General features: G+C 29.8%; 3 protein-coding genes across 3 annotated transcripts; 2 read left to right on the forward strand and 1 right to left on the reverse strand.

Moving 5' to 3' along the window:
• Nucleotides 1-6,810: 6,810 nt before the first annotated feature.
• On the forward strand, nucleotides 6,811-7,541 carry LOC100527609 (uncharacterized). The gene has a single exon (NM_001251728.3). It carries the CDS (start codon nucleotides 6,836-6,838, stop codon nucleotides 7,316-7,318), a length of 483 nt encoding a protein of 160 aa, NP_001238657.2. The 5' UTR covers nucleotides 6,811-6,835; the 3' UTR covers nucleotides 7,319-7,541.
• Nucleotides 7,542-9,379: 1,838 nt separating this feature from the next.
• On the reverse strand, nucleotides 9,380-12,749 carry LOC100785527 (P-loop containing nucleoside triphosphate hydrolase superfamily protein). The gene is made up of 7 exons (NM_001255425.2): nucleotides 12,649-12,749; nucleotides 11,850-12,061; nucleotides 11,621-11,761; nucleotides 10,830-10,938; nucleotides 10,632-10,693; nucleotides 10,024-10,127; nucleotides 9,380-9,843 (listed from the first exon to the last, which is right to left on the reverse strand). Exons 2-7 carry the CDS (start codon nucleotides 11,940-11,942, stop codon nucleotides 9,738-9,740), a joined length of 615 nt encoding a protein of 204 aa, NP_001242354.2. The 5' UTR covers nucleotides 11,943-12,061; nucleotides 12,649-12,749; the 3' UTR covers nucleotides 9,380-9,737.
• Nucleotides 12,750-13,895: 1,146 nt separating this feature from the next.
• On the forward strand, nucleotides 13,896-17,729 carry LOC100786054 (probable E3 ubiquitin-protein ligase LUL4). The gene is made up of 3 exons (XM_003546082.5): nucleotides 13,896-14,543; nucleotides 15,942-16,455; nucleotides 17,222-17,729. Exons 1-3 carry the CDS (start codon nucleotides 14,050-14,052, stop codon nucleotides 17,333-17,335), a joined length of 1,122 nt encoding a protein of 373 aa, XP_003546130.1. The 5' UTR covers nucleotides 13,896-14,049; the 3' UTR covers nucleotides 17,336-17,729.
• Nucleotides 17,730-18,137: the final 408 nt, after the last annotated feature.

Below are 18,137 nucleotides of genomic sequence, written 5' to 3' on the forward strand. Positions count from 1 at the left end.
TATCACTTTCATAACTACATCGGGTTCAAGTGGTCCCAACTCCAAACTATCGAGTTATTTTAAAAGTTATATTAAAATGAACAAATGTTTAAAACTATAAGAGGTATGTACATAATTCATTTATGCATGTTTGGAGTGAAAGAGAATCAGATCCCTTAAGCCAGTAATATTATTTTTTATCTTGAATATTCATGTGTATGAAAAGTAATTGTTAGGAAAAGAGTTTATATGCATGTATTTTCAGTGAAAAGATATTTTCACTATCAACCAATTATAAATCATTTAATAGTTTGTAATTAGATGAAATATAAAAAACTTACACTGTCAAAAGAAATCAAGTCAAATAAAAAAAAATAGATAGTAAATTAAGGTATAAATCGTCACAAGAGAATGTACTATAACTTAATAAATAGATTAAATTATATTTGTATTGAGTTTAATTTTGATGTTGTCAGGTAGGTATAAAACTATATACTTCTATATAATTTATTTAATTTTTTTAGCATTTTATATAATGAGTTTAGCGCTGTTATTAATTATATGATATATCAAACTAAAATGATGGGAACACATCACTTAATGATGATGTAATTTTTCATTAACACTGAACTAAAATTAATTAAAAGAGTAATCACGAGCCGAATATATGATTCTCGTCTGTGAAAAAAAAATGATTCATCACAATCGTTAAATAATAAAAATATAAAATAACAGAACTAAAAAGAGAGAAAGAAGAGTCCAGCGTAAGACAAAAGATTCCCTTTGTCATGTATAGAAAATATTAATTCTGCAACTGGACCACTAGGTAATTTTCTAAGAAGGAAAACATTTTAATAGCATAATGATAATAATCATATACTTATTCTTTCTTCTATCTTCTTGTCACTTATTCATTTCACTTTCTCATCACATCTATCATTTTTTCTTTTATTTATTTCTTCCTTCTATCTTCATACACCCTAAAATAGGGCATACGGTTATCATGACTCTTATCTATACAACAAGATTGTACAATGTTTTTTACAATTATGAGTGATAGAAAAATGAAATAAAATGAGTAATACAACCGAGAAAGATAAAAGAGAAAAATGAATGCATAAAAATCATTATAAAACATCATGGTATGAATAATAACAGGGAGGTTGAGAGATTGTGGCTTGTGGGTGTCATTTGATGACCACGAGATCTATCTTGTTAGAGAATATCTTCATTGCAAATTCAAGCAAAAATTGTGTGAAAAATTAGCTTAGCTAAAGAGAGGTGGTAAGCGGTAACGCAACAATCCCTTGTTATGCATGTGTAGAGAATGTCCTTGCAGTTGCAATAGGACCACAAGGTAATTCTAGGTCACAACAATGCTATATATGGTTGTCGTGAGATGGCTGTATCTAAGATCTGTCTCCTACTCTCATAAGTGATAATTTTATCATACGGATAAATTTATTTTATTTTGGTTAAGAATCGTGAGTATCAAATCAGGTAAGATGGTTGATTGGTTGTCAACTTCCCATGCATAGCATAATCATCATATGCGTATTGCATTTAGATATTAGCAAATCAGCTACATATCTTCTTTTTTTTTTGTACTTTCTCCTGCTTTATGCATTTTTTTCGTTTGTAGGAATTAAAAATAATATTAGAGAATTTATAATAATTCACACACCTGTTTAATTAGACCCACTCAACTTTTTATTTTATGCCTATAATCAATGATTCATATGAGCAATGATACAATTAATATATTTTGGAGGATAATATATATGGTGAAATACATTTAACTTAATCTATACTCCACACATTCTTCTATCTTTGTATGTGTAAAATCTATTTATAATATATAAAAATTGAGCTTCTGAATATCATGTTCTCATGCCAGCAAAATTAGTGATCTGAAAGAAAAAGAAACTTCTCTATCTTTCATAATATATAAAAATTGAGTTTTTCAATATCACGATCTCAGTCGAGCAAAATTAGTGTGATTTGGAGAAAGAAGAAATTTCTCAATATCACGTTGTCATCACTGCGTCAGCAACATTAATGATTTGAAAGAAGGAGAAACTTTTCAACATCATGCTGCAACATATTCAAAATTAGTGATTTGAAGGAAGAAGAGTATTCTACATTTTATGTCATTATATTAATAGCATTAATCAATAGTCGTTTATATATTTTAATAAAATCAATAATTTCTCACTTTAAAAATAATTTGAATTATTTGTAATATTTAATTTTACATATTGAATTAATATAAAGGAAAATTTATAAAATAAAATAAATGTAAAATTTTACACTAATTTAATATTACTATCCATGCACAAATTTATTTATTTTTATAATTAGTTACTTTAAAATATATTTCTGAAAAAATAATAAATTAAATTCATGACTTTAAAGTTATAAAATAATATAATATAATTTTAAAATTACGAAAATATAAAAATTAGATATATATATATATATAAATAAATAAAATTATTAATAATTATATTCAATGTTAATCATTTAAATTAGAACTAATTAGATAAATGTAAATTAATGATAGAAGACTAATAGTTAACATAAATATAAGAATTTTTATATTATTTTTATTGTAAAATTTATTTTATAAACTAACTTTTTAAAAACTATAAATGTTATAATTAAATAATAAATATTATTGGCTTCACTTTTATATAAAAATAACTATATGTAAAAATATATGTTACAGAATTTATCATACGATAAAGTTAATAATATTTTTGAATTTTAAATTATTTTTTTTAAAATAAAATTTTGTTCAATGATTAAAAAAATTAATTATATTTTAGATTATTTTAATACCACATTGAAGTTACACAATGAATACCAATAATATTTAACTGTTATATGTATTAAAATACTATTGAATCATATTAAAAAAGATTAATAGAAAATCATTATATATACATGAATGAGTTTTAAGATTTAATTTTATGTAAATAAATATGAATTTTAAATTAACCTATAAAATAATATATTATTATATATAATAAAATAGTAGACATTATTATTATTATTTATTAAAATATTATAATATATTATTTGTTTCTTACTTTTTTTTCACTTGGTTCTTTATAAATTTACAATTATTTAAAGCTTTTAATAATGAAATTATTTTTAAAATTAATAATATTTATAGTCTTTGATTATAATTAAAATTGTATTATCATTTTCACCGTTCATTATCAAATTGATGGTTTTATTTTTTTATATAAACTCTATTTCAAATGATTGTAAATATCCACCCAATTTCTTTCGAGTGTGTTTTCTATCTTCTTCTTCTTCTTCTTCTTTTTTCATTATTATAATATAATGTATTTCATTCTATATTTTTATTTTTATGTATGAAAAATGATATTTGAATGTGTTATTGATCATCGTCAAATATGATAATTTAGCTCTTTTAAATCGATAAGGTATAAGACAAATTTATATTCATAATTGATAAAAATTTATTTGTTTAAATTTTTATTTTTAGTACCTTTTATAATTATATTTTGATTTTATGTCTAATTGTTTATTCAAATAATTTTTGTGAAATTCAATAAACATTTGAATCAAGATCACGCTCTTATTAGAAAGTTCTTACATAAATCATCTTTTTCTTTGTCTTTTATTAGAAAGTTCTTACATGAATCAATATTTATTTATTTTTTCTTCTTCTTCGTTTTAGTATTATGTTATTATAAGTTTTAGTTATTATTTTTGTTCAGGTTTTATATGTTACATTTTTTTCTTCTATAGCTATTGTATTAGAAATCTTGCTTTGACATTATATTTGTTCAACAAGACATGAAGAGATTCTATTATTGTGACAATTTTTATTTTTTTTTATCAATCATATTTCAAACAATTCCATTAAAATACATGTCAAAATTTTTTCTACTCAAATCAATTGCCAAATGATATGAATGATAATTTTTAACTATCAATTTGGTTAATTTATTTTCTTTAAAATACATGTTATCACGGTAAATAATTTAATAATTATCACTAATGTAATCAATTTAATAATAATATTTTTAGTTTTAAGATATATGATAAATCTTACAATAAATAATTTAAATAATTAAATTGACAATAAATATGACACAATAATAATAATAATAATAATAATAATAATAATAATAATAATAATAAAACAGTTATTTTAAAGCTATAACTTAATATCCTTATACATTTATACCATAAAAGATAATAAACATCAATTAAATATCATTAATTTGAAATAACTAACATATGTAACAATATAATTATTATTACAAAGAAACAATTAATGAAATCTTTAATAAGTTAATAAATATGTAAACAATAATATTTAAAGTTTGAAACATATAATTATTTTTGTAAATAACTTTTGAAAATTAGTAAACAATGAAAATATAACTAAAACTAAGGAAAAATAAATAAAAATTATTATTATTATTATTATTAAATCGAGATTATTCAATCTATATTACATGAGGTTAATTAATTCAAACTTTAAAACTTTAAAATATTACACAAATTAATATATTCAAAATAAGTAAAATTATAGTTTTAAAAATAATTAATGATCATATCTATTTAATAGAATTCATACTATTTCAACAAATTTAAAAAATACTTAAATTTTTATTATAAATGTACACTCAAATTTAAATAAATATTGTATTATATATATATATATATATATATATATATTATTCTTTAACTTTAGTGTTTCATATTGGTATTGTATTAATATTATTATTTGGAGAAAAATTAAAATATAGTGAAATTCAAAATACTTAATAAATTTAAAAAGAACACATGTTCATTAAAAATATAATATATAACATTATTTTTCAATTTTAACATTTATGTATTTGTTTCACTACTAAAAATATTTAAAATAAATAATTTTATTTTTGTACATTTATTTTTTAAAAGATATTATATCACCATTATTATTTGAATAAACAATAAATTTTAATATACTTAATTTTTAAGATAAAATTAACTCAATTAAAAATATAATTAATCAACTTTCTCATTAATAATATAATTATGTTTAACATAATACTAAATATTTAAATTTTTTATTTATATAAATAAATAAATATAAAATGATATATATATATATATATATATATATATATATATATATATATATATATATATATATATATAATTTAAAAAAAAGGGTTGAAAGTCTAGTTGTTTTTAATTTGTGGTTGCAGTTAATAAATTTTAATACACGCACTATCTGTTCAAATTATAAAACATAAAGTATAAGACATTATTTATATATATAAAGTATAAGACATGAATAAGGAAAGGATCAAATGTACAATACGTGTATCCTTATATGTGATGGGTATTTTTAATTTGATTCTTATATTTTAGAAAAACTCCCTAGGTAGCAGATGATGATGGGGACGTATATGAAAAACAAATGCATAAGCTAGATCAATTTTTTTTATCCATATACACCAAATTAATAATTAGTGTTATAGATCAATTGATAATTAGTGCAAGACCCTCTGCTATTTTTTGTTTGTTTTAATTTTACTTATATTATGAAATGAAGTAAAGAAAAATACTTTCTCTATATACATAATTATCATATATTGTAATTTTAACCACCCCTCTATGTTTTGTTCCAAATAACTCATCCTTGGTCATTCCCATGTCACACGCTCCACTGACTATATATGAAGTGTAGTCCAAAAAAAATAGAAGGGAAGGTCATTTATCTAGAACCTCAACTTAAATAAAAGACACCCCTTATGATAAAAGGTGAGGCAACATCATATGCTGCCTCATCATGAATCTGTGAATGCCTTGTATGGGTGGCAATACCCAGTGGCCTCTTTTTCCTACCCCAAGAATCAAAGGAAAATCCATTTTCTAGGATTTTTTTTTTGAATTTTTGTCAGTGCAAGTAAACTTTCCCACTGTCTTGTTGTGTTGAATTTGGGGGTTTATTGGACCCTACCATTTCCTTGATGGAGGGGATAAGCAATATTCTATCATCGTGAGGGTTCTAAGACTAAAGTACACGTCTCAACATAATCTGTTTTGTGTTCTTTTATGATCACAGCCGCAGAAAACGCTTACCAACCGCTCGTGTGAGTGAGTGTGAGCCATAAGAAAGAGTTCAAATTAAATAACTTAATACATTGACAAAAGTGTTTTAATTTTTATGCACCATTAGTCGAAATTTTTTTTACATGGTCAATCGAACAAAATAGATTATTTGTATGATTTTAAAAGATAATCATCATAAAAGTTAATAAATTTAATATGCATGTTAATTTATATTTTTGATAATTATAAAATTTCAGAGGAAGGACCATATATTATTTATAAATCTCTCATCTCAATCCATTAAAGTATCTTTTATAAGAATAAAATTGTATCGATTGATATCTAAATAAAAAATACCTTATATACAAGAGACCTTAATAATATTTACAAATTTAAGGTCGAAAAAATTTATAATTAAATGATAATATAAAAATATTTTAAACAATTAGTATAAATACATTTTACCCTTAATGAGTTTAATTTCACTACATTATTAGTCTAAAAAAATTTACACTTGTTGACAAAAAACTTATATTAATGTCTTTTAAACTAGTAAAAGGTTAACCAACTTAATACTATTATATTACATTACATTCTTAGTCATATATATACTATTATATTACATTCTAAGTCCATACACTATTGACAAAAAATTGCAAATGAACCCAAATTTATTACAAGGGTATCTTTTGGTGCAATTTATATAAATATAAATGAAGCTCCTATATTATAAAAACGTGTGTTGGTACTTGGTCGGAAGCTTAAGATGACTAAGAGGGAGTTGGAAACTCTCATGGGGAAAGTGAGAGGTTTGAGCCTTCTATCTCTTGGTGGTTGCTTCGATGGTTGCTATGACCACACTCAAGCCTATGGATTAGGTACAAGGATCTGGAACTTCAGTGATCGACCAGTGGAGCTGCAGATAAGGGTGGGATCAATACTGAAGAAGGTTCACACTTTGAAGCCAGGTTCATGTAAGAGGCTGAGAAGTAAACGCATATACAAGGCATATATGCCTGGTAAGAATGGAAATGATGGTGTGGGATTGAAGAGCTTGCTTTATTACTATGATGAAACTTGTCACCCTTATGTTTGGATTCATGACATAGGGGGTGATTCCATGAGGATGGTTAAACAGCAGTATATTAGCCTTGAGGATTTGAGGGATTCTTCTGAGATCAGGATCTTTAGGGATCAGCAGAGAGGTTGCATTTCAGTTCTCAAGAGAACTAGACTAGATTTATGCTGAATTTGAGTGTAATGCTTGCTTAACTACTTCACTAGTTTAATTTGTCATGGGTAGGAAAATAACATGTTTGCGTCTTGCTTTGCTTTGTTGTGTTATTTATTGCAAAATGCAATATAGGTCCATGATCATGGTAAATTATTAGCTAGTGTACTGAAAACGTGAAAGATTTTCTGTATCCACTTCCTTGAAGATATATTAAAATCCACTCATGAGACTTTGATTTTGAAAGTGTTGTTCTTTAACACACTAGATGTATGTTGTTTTTGTTATAACACATGGTCAATTTGGAGTCAGTGTTATAGAATGATGAATCATACTTTAAATCTAACTGATTTACTGTGTTAATTTATCTGTACAGTACCAAGAATTACTTCTCAGCTTTCTGAAAATAAATTAACATTCTATTTTTGTTTTTCATCTTTGACTGTACAAGAAGCTATGCAGAGAAGGTACAAGAGTCCTTAGACAAGAATGTTTTAAGTAGAGTTCGAAGGAAATGTAAGACTCAAATTTATTTCCATTGATTTCAAAATAACAGATTTATTTTACTCCGATTTTTATGTTCAGGGCCCTAATTTTGGTGTGCCAACTTTGAGAAATGACTTAACTCTAGACATTGGTTGTTTTTGCTGAAGGCTAAAACAGTGATAGAGAAAATAAGGAAACAAATAGATCTTCGTCTACCTCTCTGAAACCCCAAGCTGCATGGAATTCAAGGCTAACCAAGGCAATGAATTCAAGGCTACCAAACTTTTTTTTTCACTTATAAGAACAGTAAATTCTAATATGCTGAAATTTATTAAAAATTATAAAAGTATATTAGTTTTTTTACTTAAAGAATTCCACTCGTAATTTTTTATAGTTTTTCATAAATTTTAACTAATAGAAAGTGTGTTACAAACGTGATATTGATACTCTTCAACTAACTAAAAAGGGGGACTGTTAAAGGCAATAGTAGATACAGGTCATGACTTCTCTTGAACCGTGAATGATATATTTGTCAACTTGGTTCTTCATCCTTCTAGCAACAAATTCATTGGTTTGTGGAAAGTCAAGGTAAAACTCATCCAACAACTTCTAGATACGGCTTACTAAAAACCGTCAAAAAATGTGTTTAACATAACTTTTCCTTTTAAGAAGGGTAGTTGAACCCTACCTATCTAATAATGTCCAAACAAATTTTTATATTTCACACTATTTTAAATCGAGTTAGGGCTATCACAACTTGTTTATTAGTCGGGTTATGAATTATGATCTAGCCTAACCAAAATTTCAAAATTAGTCTCATCAAAATATTAGTTAGAGTAGGGCAGTCTCATCAAAATATTAGTTAGAGTAGGGCGTAGTTAAACATGCAATAAACACTTATAATGGTTTAAATTTGGAGAGCTGAGAATAAATCAGTTTTATAACTGTTTTTTTATCGAAAGAAGACAAAATACTGGACAGTAAATGATCAAATTCATATTGAAAAATGTGATGCAATAACAAATTGATCGTAAAAGATAAAAAATAGAAAATTTAATCTTTAAATAGGTAAAAAGTACAAAAAATTAATTTTGTCGCTAAATTTATAAGACCATTTTATCATTAAATTATAATATTTATATATCAATTTGATAATAAGTTGTATTTTTTAAAAACCAACTTAATATAAAATTTAAAAATCAATTTGTCAATAAATCATCTAAAGAATTAATTTATCACACTTTTTACAAGACTAAATTTATGAAGTTGACTATTTACCCACAAAATAGTATTGATAACTGAACTACCAAGAAAGTTTAGTTCTGTTTGTTGTTTCTAGCCTTTTCTTTCTTCTTTTTTTCCTCCATATTCTTATTTACCCGCAAAATAGTATTGGTAACCAAACTTAAATTATTTTCCTCTGGCATGACTCGCATGGAAATTAAACGTAAGTAGATCCACCCCAATCACACTCCTCCCATAAAATTTTGGCTACAACCCAAGTGTCCCTTGCATACTATACCATATATCCTCCGAATACCAAGTGACTACCAGGATCAATATGGCAGAGCTGTGCTTATACAATGTTACAGATAGGAAAGTAAATTAATTCATTCAAATATGAACGGTACAATTACAATTTAGAGTTGACAAAAGTATGCAGCGAGGCAGAAGCAGAAAACCCTCCGGCGCAGCCCATCATTTCACAGATTGCTTATACAAGGCATGTAAGAAGAAAAATTGCTCTAAGAGATACTGGAGACTGAGCCTCTCATATGAAACGGCTGTATTACAACTATGGCATCAAATTTCAAGGCTCAGTTTAATGCAACACGATGTTATTCTTTTACCTTTTCTGCTCGCTGCATTTATGATCACGTATAATCCAATTTGGATTTACAAAGCTATATAAAGGAATCGAGAAATCACTTCAGTTTAATGTAAGACCCTTCTAGGGACCTGGACCCATTGCACCTGCCCTCGCTCTTAACATTTCAGTCCTCTTGCTTCTCTCCATCACCTCCACCAACCATTCTGCACTTTCCCTAATCCCCATCCTGCAACATTTCAAAAGAAAATTTCTTCAGTTAAGTGCCTATGCTTCAATATACGCCTAACAGTTATTTTTCTCTTAAAAGACAATGTGCAAGAGCATGTACTTCAGATATCTCCATCTTTATTAAAATTATAATGGATCAAGTTAGATTAAACTTGGGAAAGTTGATGCAACTACTTACCCATCGTACGCTGACACGGCTTCAAACATGGAAACTCTTTCATCCAGCTTCTTTAAATCCAAATATCGAGCAAGCTCATCAGCTGATACTGCTTCAGGAATATCCTGCAATCACAAGAATGTCAAGCAAGCAGCCATCACAAATACACACTCATCAGAGGACAAGGAGGGGGATGACAACAAATGAGGACACAATAATGGTGAAACCTCAATAGATGGATGAGATAGACTACCATCATACTATATTACACATGAATTTCCACTATGAAGCTAAGAGGGTAAATTGACAAGTATATCGGAAAAAAGAGCCAGGTTAACAGAGAGCTTTGAAATGCTATTGGTAACAAAGCATCATTTGCAGATCTCCCTCCCACCCAAAGAAAAAACAAAGGGAAATATATAAAAATATCTTGTAGTGACAGTACCCTAGTCTAGTTAGTGCTCAGATATGCAGAACTGGTGCCTCATGGATATGGATATTAAACAAGACACTGAACATGCACAGCAAGAATAAACAGTACTAGATTAAATTGGATTTATTTGACACATTTTCAAGAGTACAAGTCATGCTATAAGGTTATATACAATGGGGAGAATAGTTAAAATCACCTGCTTGTTAGCTAATATCAAAAGAGGGGCTCCTTGTAGATCCTCATGCCGAAGCACCTTTTCTGGAAAACAAGTCAGTTATTAAATCATCATTATGCCGTGTTTGTGTCATATATAGTATTATCACAACTGCGAGCCAACACCTTTAAGAAGTATTTATTTAGTTATCAACAAATACTAAAATCAAGTCTCACTAACCCAGTGCTGACTTCGCATCTTCAAAGCGTGACGGACAAGAAGCATCAACAACAAATATTACAGCATGTGCCTCTTCATAATATTTCTCCCAGATTGAGCGAAGACCAGGCTGACAATAGGGGAACTTACATTAATATCTTATTGCATATTTTATACCCTCTCCTCTCCAACACCACACAAAAAGAATGATATAAAAAGAAGCAAAATAGCAGAAAAAAACAGTATAAAGGGGGCCACATATGTGCATCGCATGAAATGATGCATTCTATTCCTGCTAGCATACAGGCTTACAATTAAAAATGAAGTGCTGCATCAGTTGTCCATGCATAAATTTCAATTACAAATACTCATTTAGCATTGCAAATTTAACAAATGAACTCAGGCTTTAAACAGAGAGAGGGTAAAATTGATGGTCCAAATTGCATAGTTCAAGTAACGGTTCTAATATATAGCCATTAATGAACTGGTAGTTGTTATGTCTGAAAATAGTGAACATAAACTTTAGACAAACACTACCAGGTACCAGCTAGTTTAGTAGAGATAGCTTTCCCAAAGGAAATTCTAAAAAGCAAAGTAGCATCTCGTTCTTTCATTAATCACATTTTAAAAATATAAATAAGCATAAGAAAATTACATTTCAGGAACTATGTAGATGATTATTGTTTTAGCTTCTGAGCTTCTAGAATGGAAGAGTTTAAACAAGCAGCTCATAAGCTACACTAACAATTCATCCAAGTAACATATTTATAGGGCTTAAATAGATAATATTTGACTATTTTCTTTTTTCATACCTGACCTCCTAGGTCCCAGAACACAAGTTTACTATTTGCCACTTCAATGCGACCAATGTTCAATCCCACTGTTGGAATAATTCGATCAGGAGGAATGCCTTCTATATTTGAGTACACCGACTTCATCTTCTCCAGCAAAGTCTAACAATTACGCATTAAACAGAAATTCAGAGCAACACAACAAACTTCAGTAATTTGTTTAAAATATGGCACTTACAAGATGTATTACCGTTTTGCCAGCCTTGTCAATACCCAGAATGAGTACATGAAGCTCCATCTTGCTGAACAAGTACTTCCATAGTCCATAAAACAACGAAAACATCCTTGTATTGTTTAAGCTGGCTTAATTTTCAAGTATAGAAAATTTTGGAATTCATGTCATGTTATTGGATAGCTCTTCCACTCATCATCACTTCACAACTTCATTAAGATTCAGAATTCCTGCATAAGCAAAGTTTGTAAGATGCCTCGAACAAGCACGACTCTAATCAGATATTCCCCCTTTCCATTTTCAAGTGTTACATAAAAAAAATTGCGTAATGATTTTTTACATTGTCATTCAATCACAAACTATAACCTAAGGAAAGTTTATTGACTTTCATAATTATAGCAACAATTATAGTAAAAAAATAATTCTCTTACCGTTCATAAAAATTAAACTCATAAGAAAAATTCCAATATTCAATTCGGCAATGCACAAACCTGATTGAACAACATTACAACTAAACGAGTGTTTTATTCTTATTCTTAATTTTCAATTAAGTAATTTCCCGATCACAAGTTTCTAATTCGATGCTTATCAATGACGCTTCATTAGATCTTAGGCTCTTGTCACTTCATTCATATACACCTACATGCACGATTAAGTTACCATACATATAAGACTCGAATTTTCAAAAACTTGAGAGAGAGATGCAAAACTGTAAAAATGACAGTCCATCGGAACCACCGCCGATAGAATCAATTCAGTTGAAACAGATCCGGAAATTGAGGAAGGAAGAAGAAGAGTGGTGGTTGAATATGTTTACCGGCGCCGATGACGGCAACGAAGTGCGATAGACGGTGGCCGCAGAAAGATCCGATGACGGTCGAAAGGGATCAAGAGTGGGCGATTTCGCTTCTCAAAGTTGTTTCTCGCATGAGAAGAGAACTAAAGAACTTAAGGATAAAAGTAAAATAAATAAATAAAAAATACTAAACCAATATTTCCGTCCTATAATAATAGGCGTACATTAGACATTCATTTAATATTTAACATAGTATTAATTGTTTAATTTAAATCCAACAATATATACCAGATACGTCTCTTTCTTTTTTTAACAAACATATTTTTCAGACTTTTTTTTTTCTTACACTCATAAATCGTAATATACGCTTTAATTACGATTTATGAGTGTTAGCAAGTAGCAATTGCATGTTAGGCACGGTTTGACAAATTCTATCCTAAACAAAGAAAACAAGTCTTTTTTTTTTACAAGAAGAAAATAAGTCTTTATCATTAAATTAAATAAAAGGATGTGATAAAATAAAATAGAAAATATAATGCTATAAAAAGGTATTTTAAGAAATTATTACATAATATATTCTCAGTTTAGAGTTGATGTTATAATCTATATTTTGTTGTATTGATCATTTTCCAAATAATCAACTTTAATATGTTATTATTACTTGTTTAAATATATTTTAGATTTCCTTTTCTCTCGAACATTCTAGACGCCTGGTAGCCTAGTTGGTTAAGAAAAGTAAAACGCGTCGTCTAGTGGAATAACTTTACGTCTGCATGTAGCTTTAATCCATTTTTATTTTCATGGTATTTTGGGAATCAGAGAAAATAAACACTTATTTTCAAACTATGATCTAACAATATAAATGATTATATATGATAAATATGTTGTATTTTAAATTATATAATTTTTTAAGGAAATTAAAATTATAATCAAAATATTTTTTTAATTGACCGTGTATAAATTTTATGCTAACGGTAAATAATCATTAAATTTGTTGATAAAATATTGTCTTTGTTTGACCACGAAACACAATGTTATTTACTAGTTGAATAAAATTTCAAAAACAATGTAATATACTATTTTCTATTGAAGACAATAGTGTAAGGAGTATAGAGGGCCACATGAGTTGAGGGATTGTTAGATTATCGAGAATGAAGAATAGTGGTAAAGTAAAAACAAAACAAATAGAATTGACCAAAAATTGTAAGGAAAAAGTTAAATATTTAGGTTATTTAATTAATTAAGGCGAGAGGTTTGATTTTTGATTTGGACAAATAGATAATTTGCTATAAAAAAGAAAGAAAGAGAATAGAGAAGGCGTTGAAAGGTGTTGAGGCTTGGCTCAACTCAATTTCCCACACAACACGCATCCGATTCGGAGCAATCTCTGTTTCATCTTCTTTCTTTCTGATTCTGATTCTGATGGGTATCTCGTGGAGTGGCAACAGCAGAAGAAGAAACAATTACCTCCAAAACCGACCACCACCCCCTTCTTACTACTACCCTCCTGAATCCCACCCTCCTCCTCCGCCACCGCCACCACCACCACCGCAGTCTCAAGGCTACTTTCTCCCTTCAACAACCCCCTACGCCCCTCCCCCTCCCTTGCCTCCACCACCAGGTCCTCCCCAAAGCCACTCAATTTCGTTCTATTACAACTCCAACCCCAATTCCTACGGCACTCCCACTCTCGCCCCTCGATTTCACTACCAGCATTACTACCAGCCCCATCCCTCCGCGTGTCCCGCCCCTCGTCCCGCCTCCACCACTCCTCCGCCCTACGTCGACCACCAGACCGCCAAGAAGATAAGGAACTATGTCAATGTCCACAAAGACACCCTGCGCCTCGAGGTCGACGACCACAACCCCGATCACCATCTTCTTTCCTTCGTTTTCGATGCTGTCTACGATGGCAGGTAACTGTTTTTGTTTATTCTGTTCCCTCTGAATTGTATTGCCTTTTGATTTAGTGCTTCGTTGTGTTGATGGATGGATTTACGATTCATGAATTCAGATAACACGCAAACTCAGGATACTGATTGAATAGCTATAGAATAAACTCCCAATTGAGAAACCCCTCAAATTGATCCCTGAATTTTAGTATATTAACTCTTAAGTGCTGAACCGATGTATTCAATACCTGAGTGAGGGACTATTTAGGGGTGAGAGTAATACTTAGAAGGATCAAATTCTTGGTTTATTCAATGACTTTTTCTTTAATACTCGTACATTTTTAAAACAAAATTGTTAGATTTCCCATTATGCATAGTTATCCATACCAGACAGTAGTGGCACTATTTCGGTGTTGCTGTGCCTGGGTGTGATAGAGGAGCTGTAGGGGAGTGTTTATCTGGATTCTGGGCAAGGCCAATGGTGTCCCATTTTGTGGTTCTAGTGGCTGCTATCTCACTCTGCGTGAGAAACCCTGAAATGCACCTATTGTTTGACCTTTCCCTCCCTTTTTTTAGTCATTTTGCTCTCCTTTGAGATCAGATAGGGTTTGAACAACTGACATCAGCCTCTCCCTCACATTTTTTCGTCTAAGTAACACCAATGAATTGGATTTATGTCTAAGGTGCTCAGTAGTACCAATTTATCATGTCTAGCAATCTGTAGAATCATTTAGATTCTTTTGGACTCTGAAATTTATAACTCTTAAAGAGTTAAGACAGGGGACCGATCAATTTTGACTCTCAACTTGAATTAAAGTACTTAGTTAGTGGCAAGGACTTCTCTCCTCCACTGATATGATGATCCAGCAACCTGCAAGTATCAGCTGTTGTCAACAATTATGAATATGACTGAGATTCTGTTCACAACTTGAATTTGAATTTTCTAAAGACACCAATGAATTTAACTTCATTTTTTCCCAAGTATTTTGCATCCTGTCCTTTCTTGTGTGGTCACACATCCATCTAACATTCTCATTTTTGCTACTCCCACCTTTTTCTTTCGTTATCTCTTTAAAGTCCAACATTCACTACCATGTAGCGATATGGCAGAAAAAACCAATACAGCAATATTTATTATTACAGCTGTTTGTGTTCTGAACCTTTATTTTTGCCTACATTCTGATTATGAACAGTTCTGTGCAAGTATTAAAAGCAAGCATACAATGTCAAGTGCCAATGAAATACCAATGAGAAACCACAGGTTATGGGTTGAATTTGTGATTAGTTTGTTACTTTGATTGACTAATTGTATGAAATTATTGTTGTAAGATGAGAATATTTGAAGATTGAGTGAATATTGCATATTTTATGAAATATTTTAGCTTTTCTAAATTCTCCACCCCTTATATTTGTCATTGGCAGCATTACTATCTTATACTTTGCCAAGGAAGAAGAAAAATGTAGGTTTGTTCCATTATATCCTGATGCATTTCAGCCGGTCAGAATCCCCTTTCAGAAAGGAGTTGGCCAGAAATTTGCTCAGCCTTCTGGAACAGGAATTGACCTAGGCTTCTTTGAGTTGGATGATCTTTCAAAGCCCTCACCCGGAGAAGATGTCTTTCCTCTTGTAATATGTGCTGAAACAAGTTTGAAAACTACCTCAGAAGATGAAACTCCTGGTGATTCCTTGCTAGATGCATCCCCTCACATGCAAATAACTCAAGGTATCTTAGAGAAAAGTAATGGTGCTGGTCCATTCCTAATAAAAGTAGTTAAGCAGATTTTGTGGATTGATGGTGTTCGTTATGAGTTGAGAGAGTTATATGGAATAGGAAACTCATCCACAGATGATTTTGATGACAATGATCCTGGGAAGGAGTGTGTCATATGCATGACTGAACCAAAGGATACTGCTGTCTTACCTTGTCGACATATGGTAAGATTTCATCTCAAATCTACCTATATATAGAATAGATAACCAGTTTAAAGGAAGAAATTAAGATAATAGGACAAGTATTGGTTCATGCGGATAATAGCAGTTATGGTTCATAAGGATACATCAGTTTGTATTTGCACAAGATTGCCTATGGAAAACTGAGCTCATTGTTAGGTTTTCTAAAAGGTAAAATGGGTGTTTTGTGATTCTTATATTACCTTAATTTTTCTTTTCTTCCTCTCCTGCCTTCCCCTCTTAATTTGTTTTCAAGGTTGTGAGCTTGTGGTGTGTCATCTGATCACACATACATTCTTTAAAATCATAGATCACAATATCAGCACTTACATTTATTCTGTGGGTGAAATGAATACCTAGTGGTTTTGTTTCTTCCTGACCCGTAGCAACAAATATACTAATTGCTCGGTAGTAAGATCCTTACAGGTAGTAGCAATGTCATATAATGTTTGTGTATATTATTTTACAAAGGCTCAGTTTGAATTAACTTCTAACTTATGGGAGCTTTTTCAATTGTAAAACCCTACTGTTGCAAGGTAAGAATGTCAAATTCAGCCAAAGTTAAGACTTTTGAAGAAGTTAAGGTGTACAAGTTAATTTTAATTTATGCAAGAAGATTAATTCACTTTACCACTTTAAATTATTTTATTCTCTTCTTCCATGGGTACTTGTTAAGAAATTTATCGAAATTAACTCTATTTTCATTTTCTAATTTGATTATTCTCATATTACATCTGTTGTATTTTTCCAGTGTATGTGCAGTGAGTGTGCAAATGCTCTTCGACAACAATCCAATAAATGCCCTATATGCCGGCAGCCTATTGAGGAACTTATAGAGATCAAGGTGAACAATGGTGATCAATGAGATTTTTTTCTTCTGATGCTAAGTTGCATGACAGTCCCAATAAATTCCTTCTAAGAAAATTCACCCCCTTTATACATGTCTGCAGTCAGGTATTATATAGCAATTTTTTTTTTTTTGTAAATTGTAGTCAATAATCTGTTTATAGTTTTTGTGTGATGTGTTTGAGGGAAAATTAGATCATTAGTGATCAAATGTTTTTCCTCCCGTATCATCTATTGTACAGGTGATCGTTTTTCCATAGTTTTTGTCTTGATGGTTTGATGCATAATGAATTGTGTTTGAAAGTTATCTCATATTTTATCATATATAATAGATGTTTGAAACAAATTCTAGGTGTTGGGTGTTCTAATTAGTGTGATGTAACATATTGATTAATGTGATGTAAATTAATCCAGAGTTGTTCTTCCACCCATCCCATTTCTCATTATTTTCCCAAACATAAACCACGATATAGTGTGTTTGATTTCCCATTTCAAAGGCTCCAAATGGCATTTCAAGCTTTCCCAGGCACCCAGCGGAGAAGCAACAAAGCTGCTGAAGAAAAAAACACTGATAGTGGTTACGTTCAACCGAATGATAACCCAAACACAGTAAGCCATAGTGGTATTTTTGTGAGCTATTATCTGTTACAAGGTACTGTTTGGTTGGAAGGACGAAGGAGGTACGAATGGAAGAAAAAAGAATCCATCTAAATGTATTTTTTTCGTCTCGTTCTCCTTTGCAGGTCTTTTGTTTTTTGAGATCCACTCGGAGGTCTCAATATAACTAATTTTCGCTTGAATTTGAATTTCAGAAGAACGTT

This window comes from Glycine max, chromosome 15 (genome assembly GCF_000004515.6).
Source record: "Glycine max cultivar Williams 82 chromosome 15, Glycine_max_v4.0, whole genome shotgun sequence".
NCBI lineage: Eukaryota > Viridiplantae > Streptophyta > Magnoliopsida > Fabales > Fabaceae > Glycine > Glycine max.

Bases quoted from the DNA above. Each gene is read 5' to 3' on its own strand.
- LOC100527609 (NM_001251728.3), top strand. From the start codon at position 6,836: ATGACTAAGAGGGAGTTGGAAACTCTCATGGGGAAAGTGAGAGGTTTG.
- LOC100785527 (NM_001255425.2), bottom strand. From the start codon at position 11,942: ATGTTTTCGTTGTTTTATGGACTATGGAAGTACTTGTTCAGCAAGATG. The intron at 11,762-11,849 runs GTAATACATCTT...CGTAATTGTTAG, and splicing joins TTGACAAGGCTGGCAAAACG to ACTTTGCTGGAGAAGATGAA. The intron at 10,939-11,620 runs GTATGAAAAAAG...CCCTATTGTCAG, and splicing joins TCTGGGACCTAGGAGGTCAG to CCTGGTCTTCGCTCAATCTG.
- LOC100786054 (XM_003546082.5), top strand. From the start codon at position 14,050: ATGGGTATCTCGTGGAGTGGCAACAGCAGAAGAAGAAACAATTACCTC. The intron at 14,544-15,941 runs GTAACTGTTTTT...TGTCATTGGCAG, and splicing joins GATGCTGTCTACGATGGCAG to CATTACTATCTTATACTTTG. The intron at 16,456-17,221 runs GTAAGATTTCAT...GTATTTTTCCAG, and splicing joins TCTTACCTTGTCGACATATG to TGTATGTGCAGTGAGTGTGC.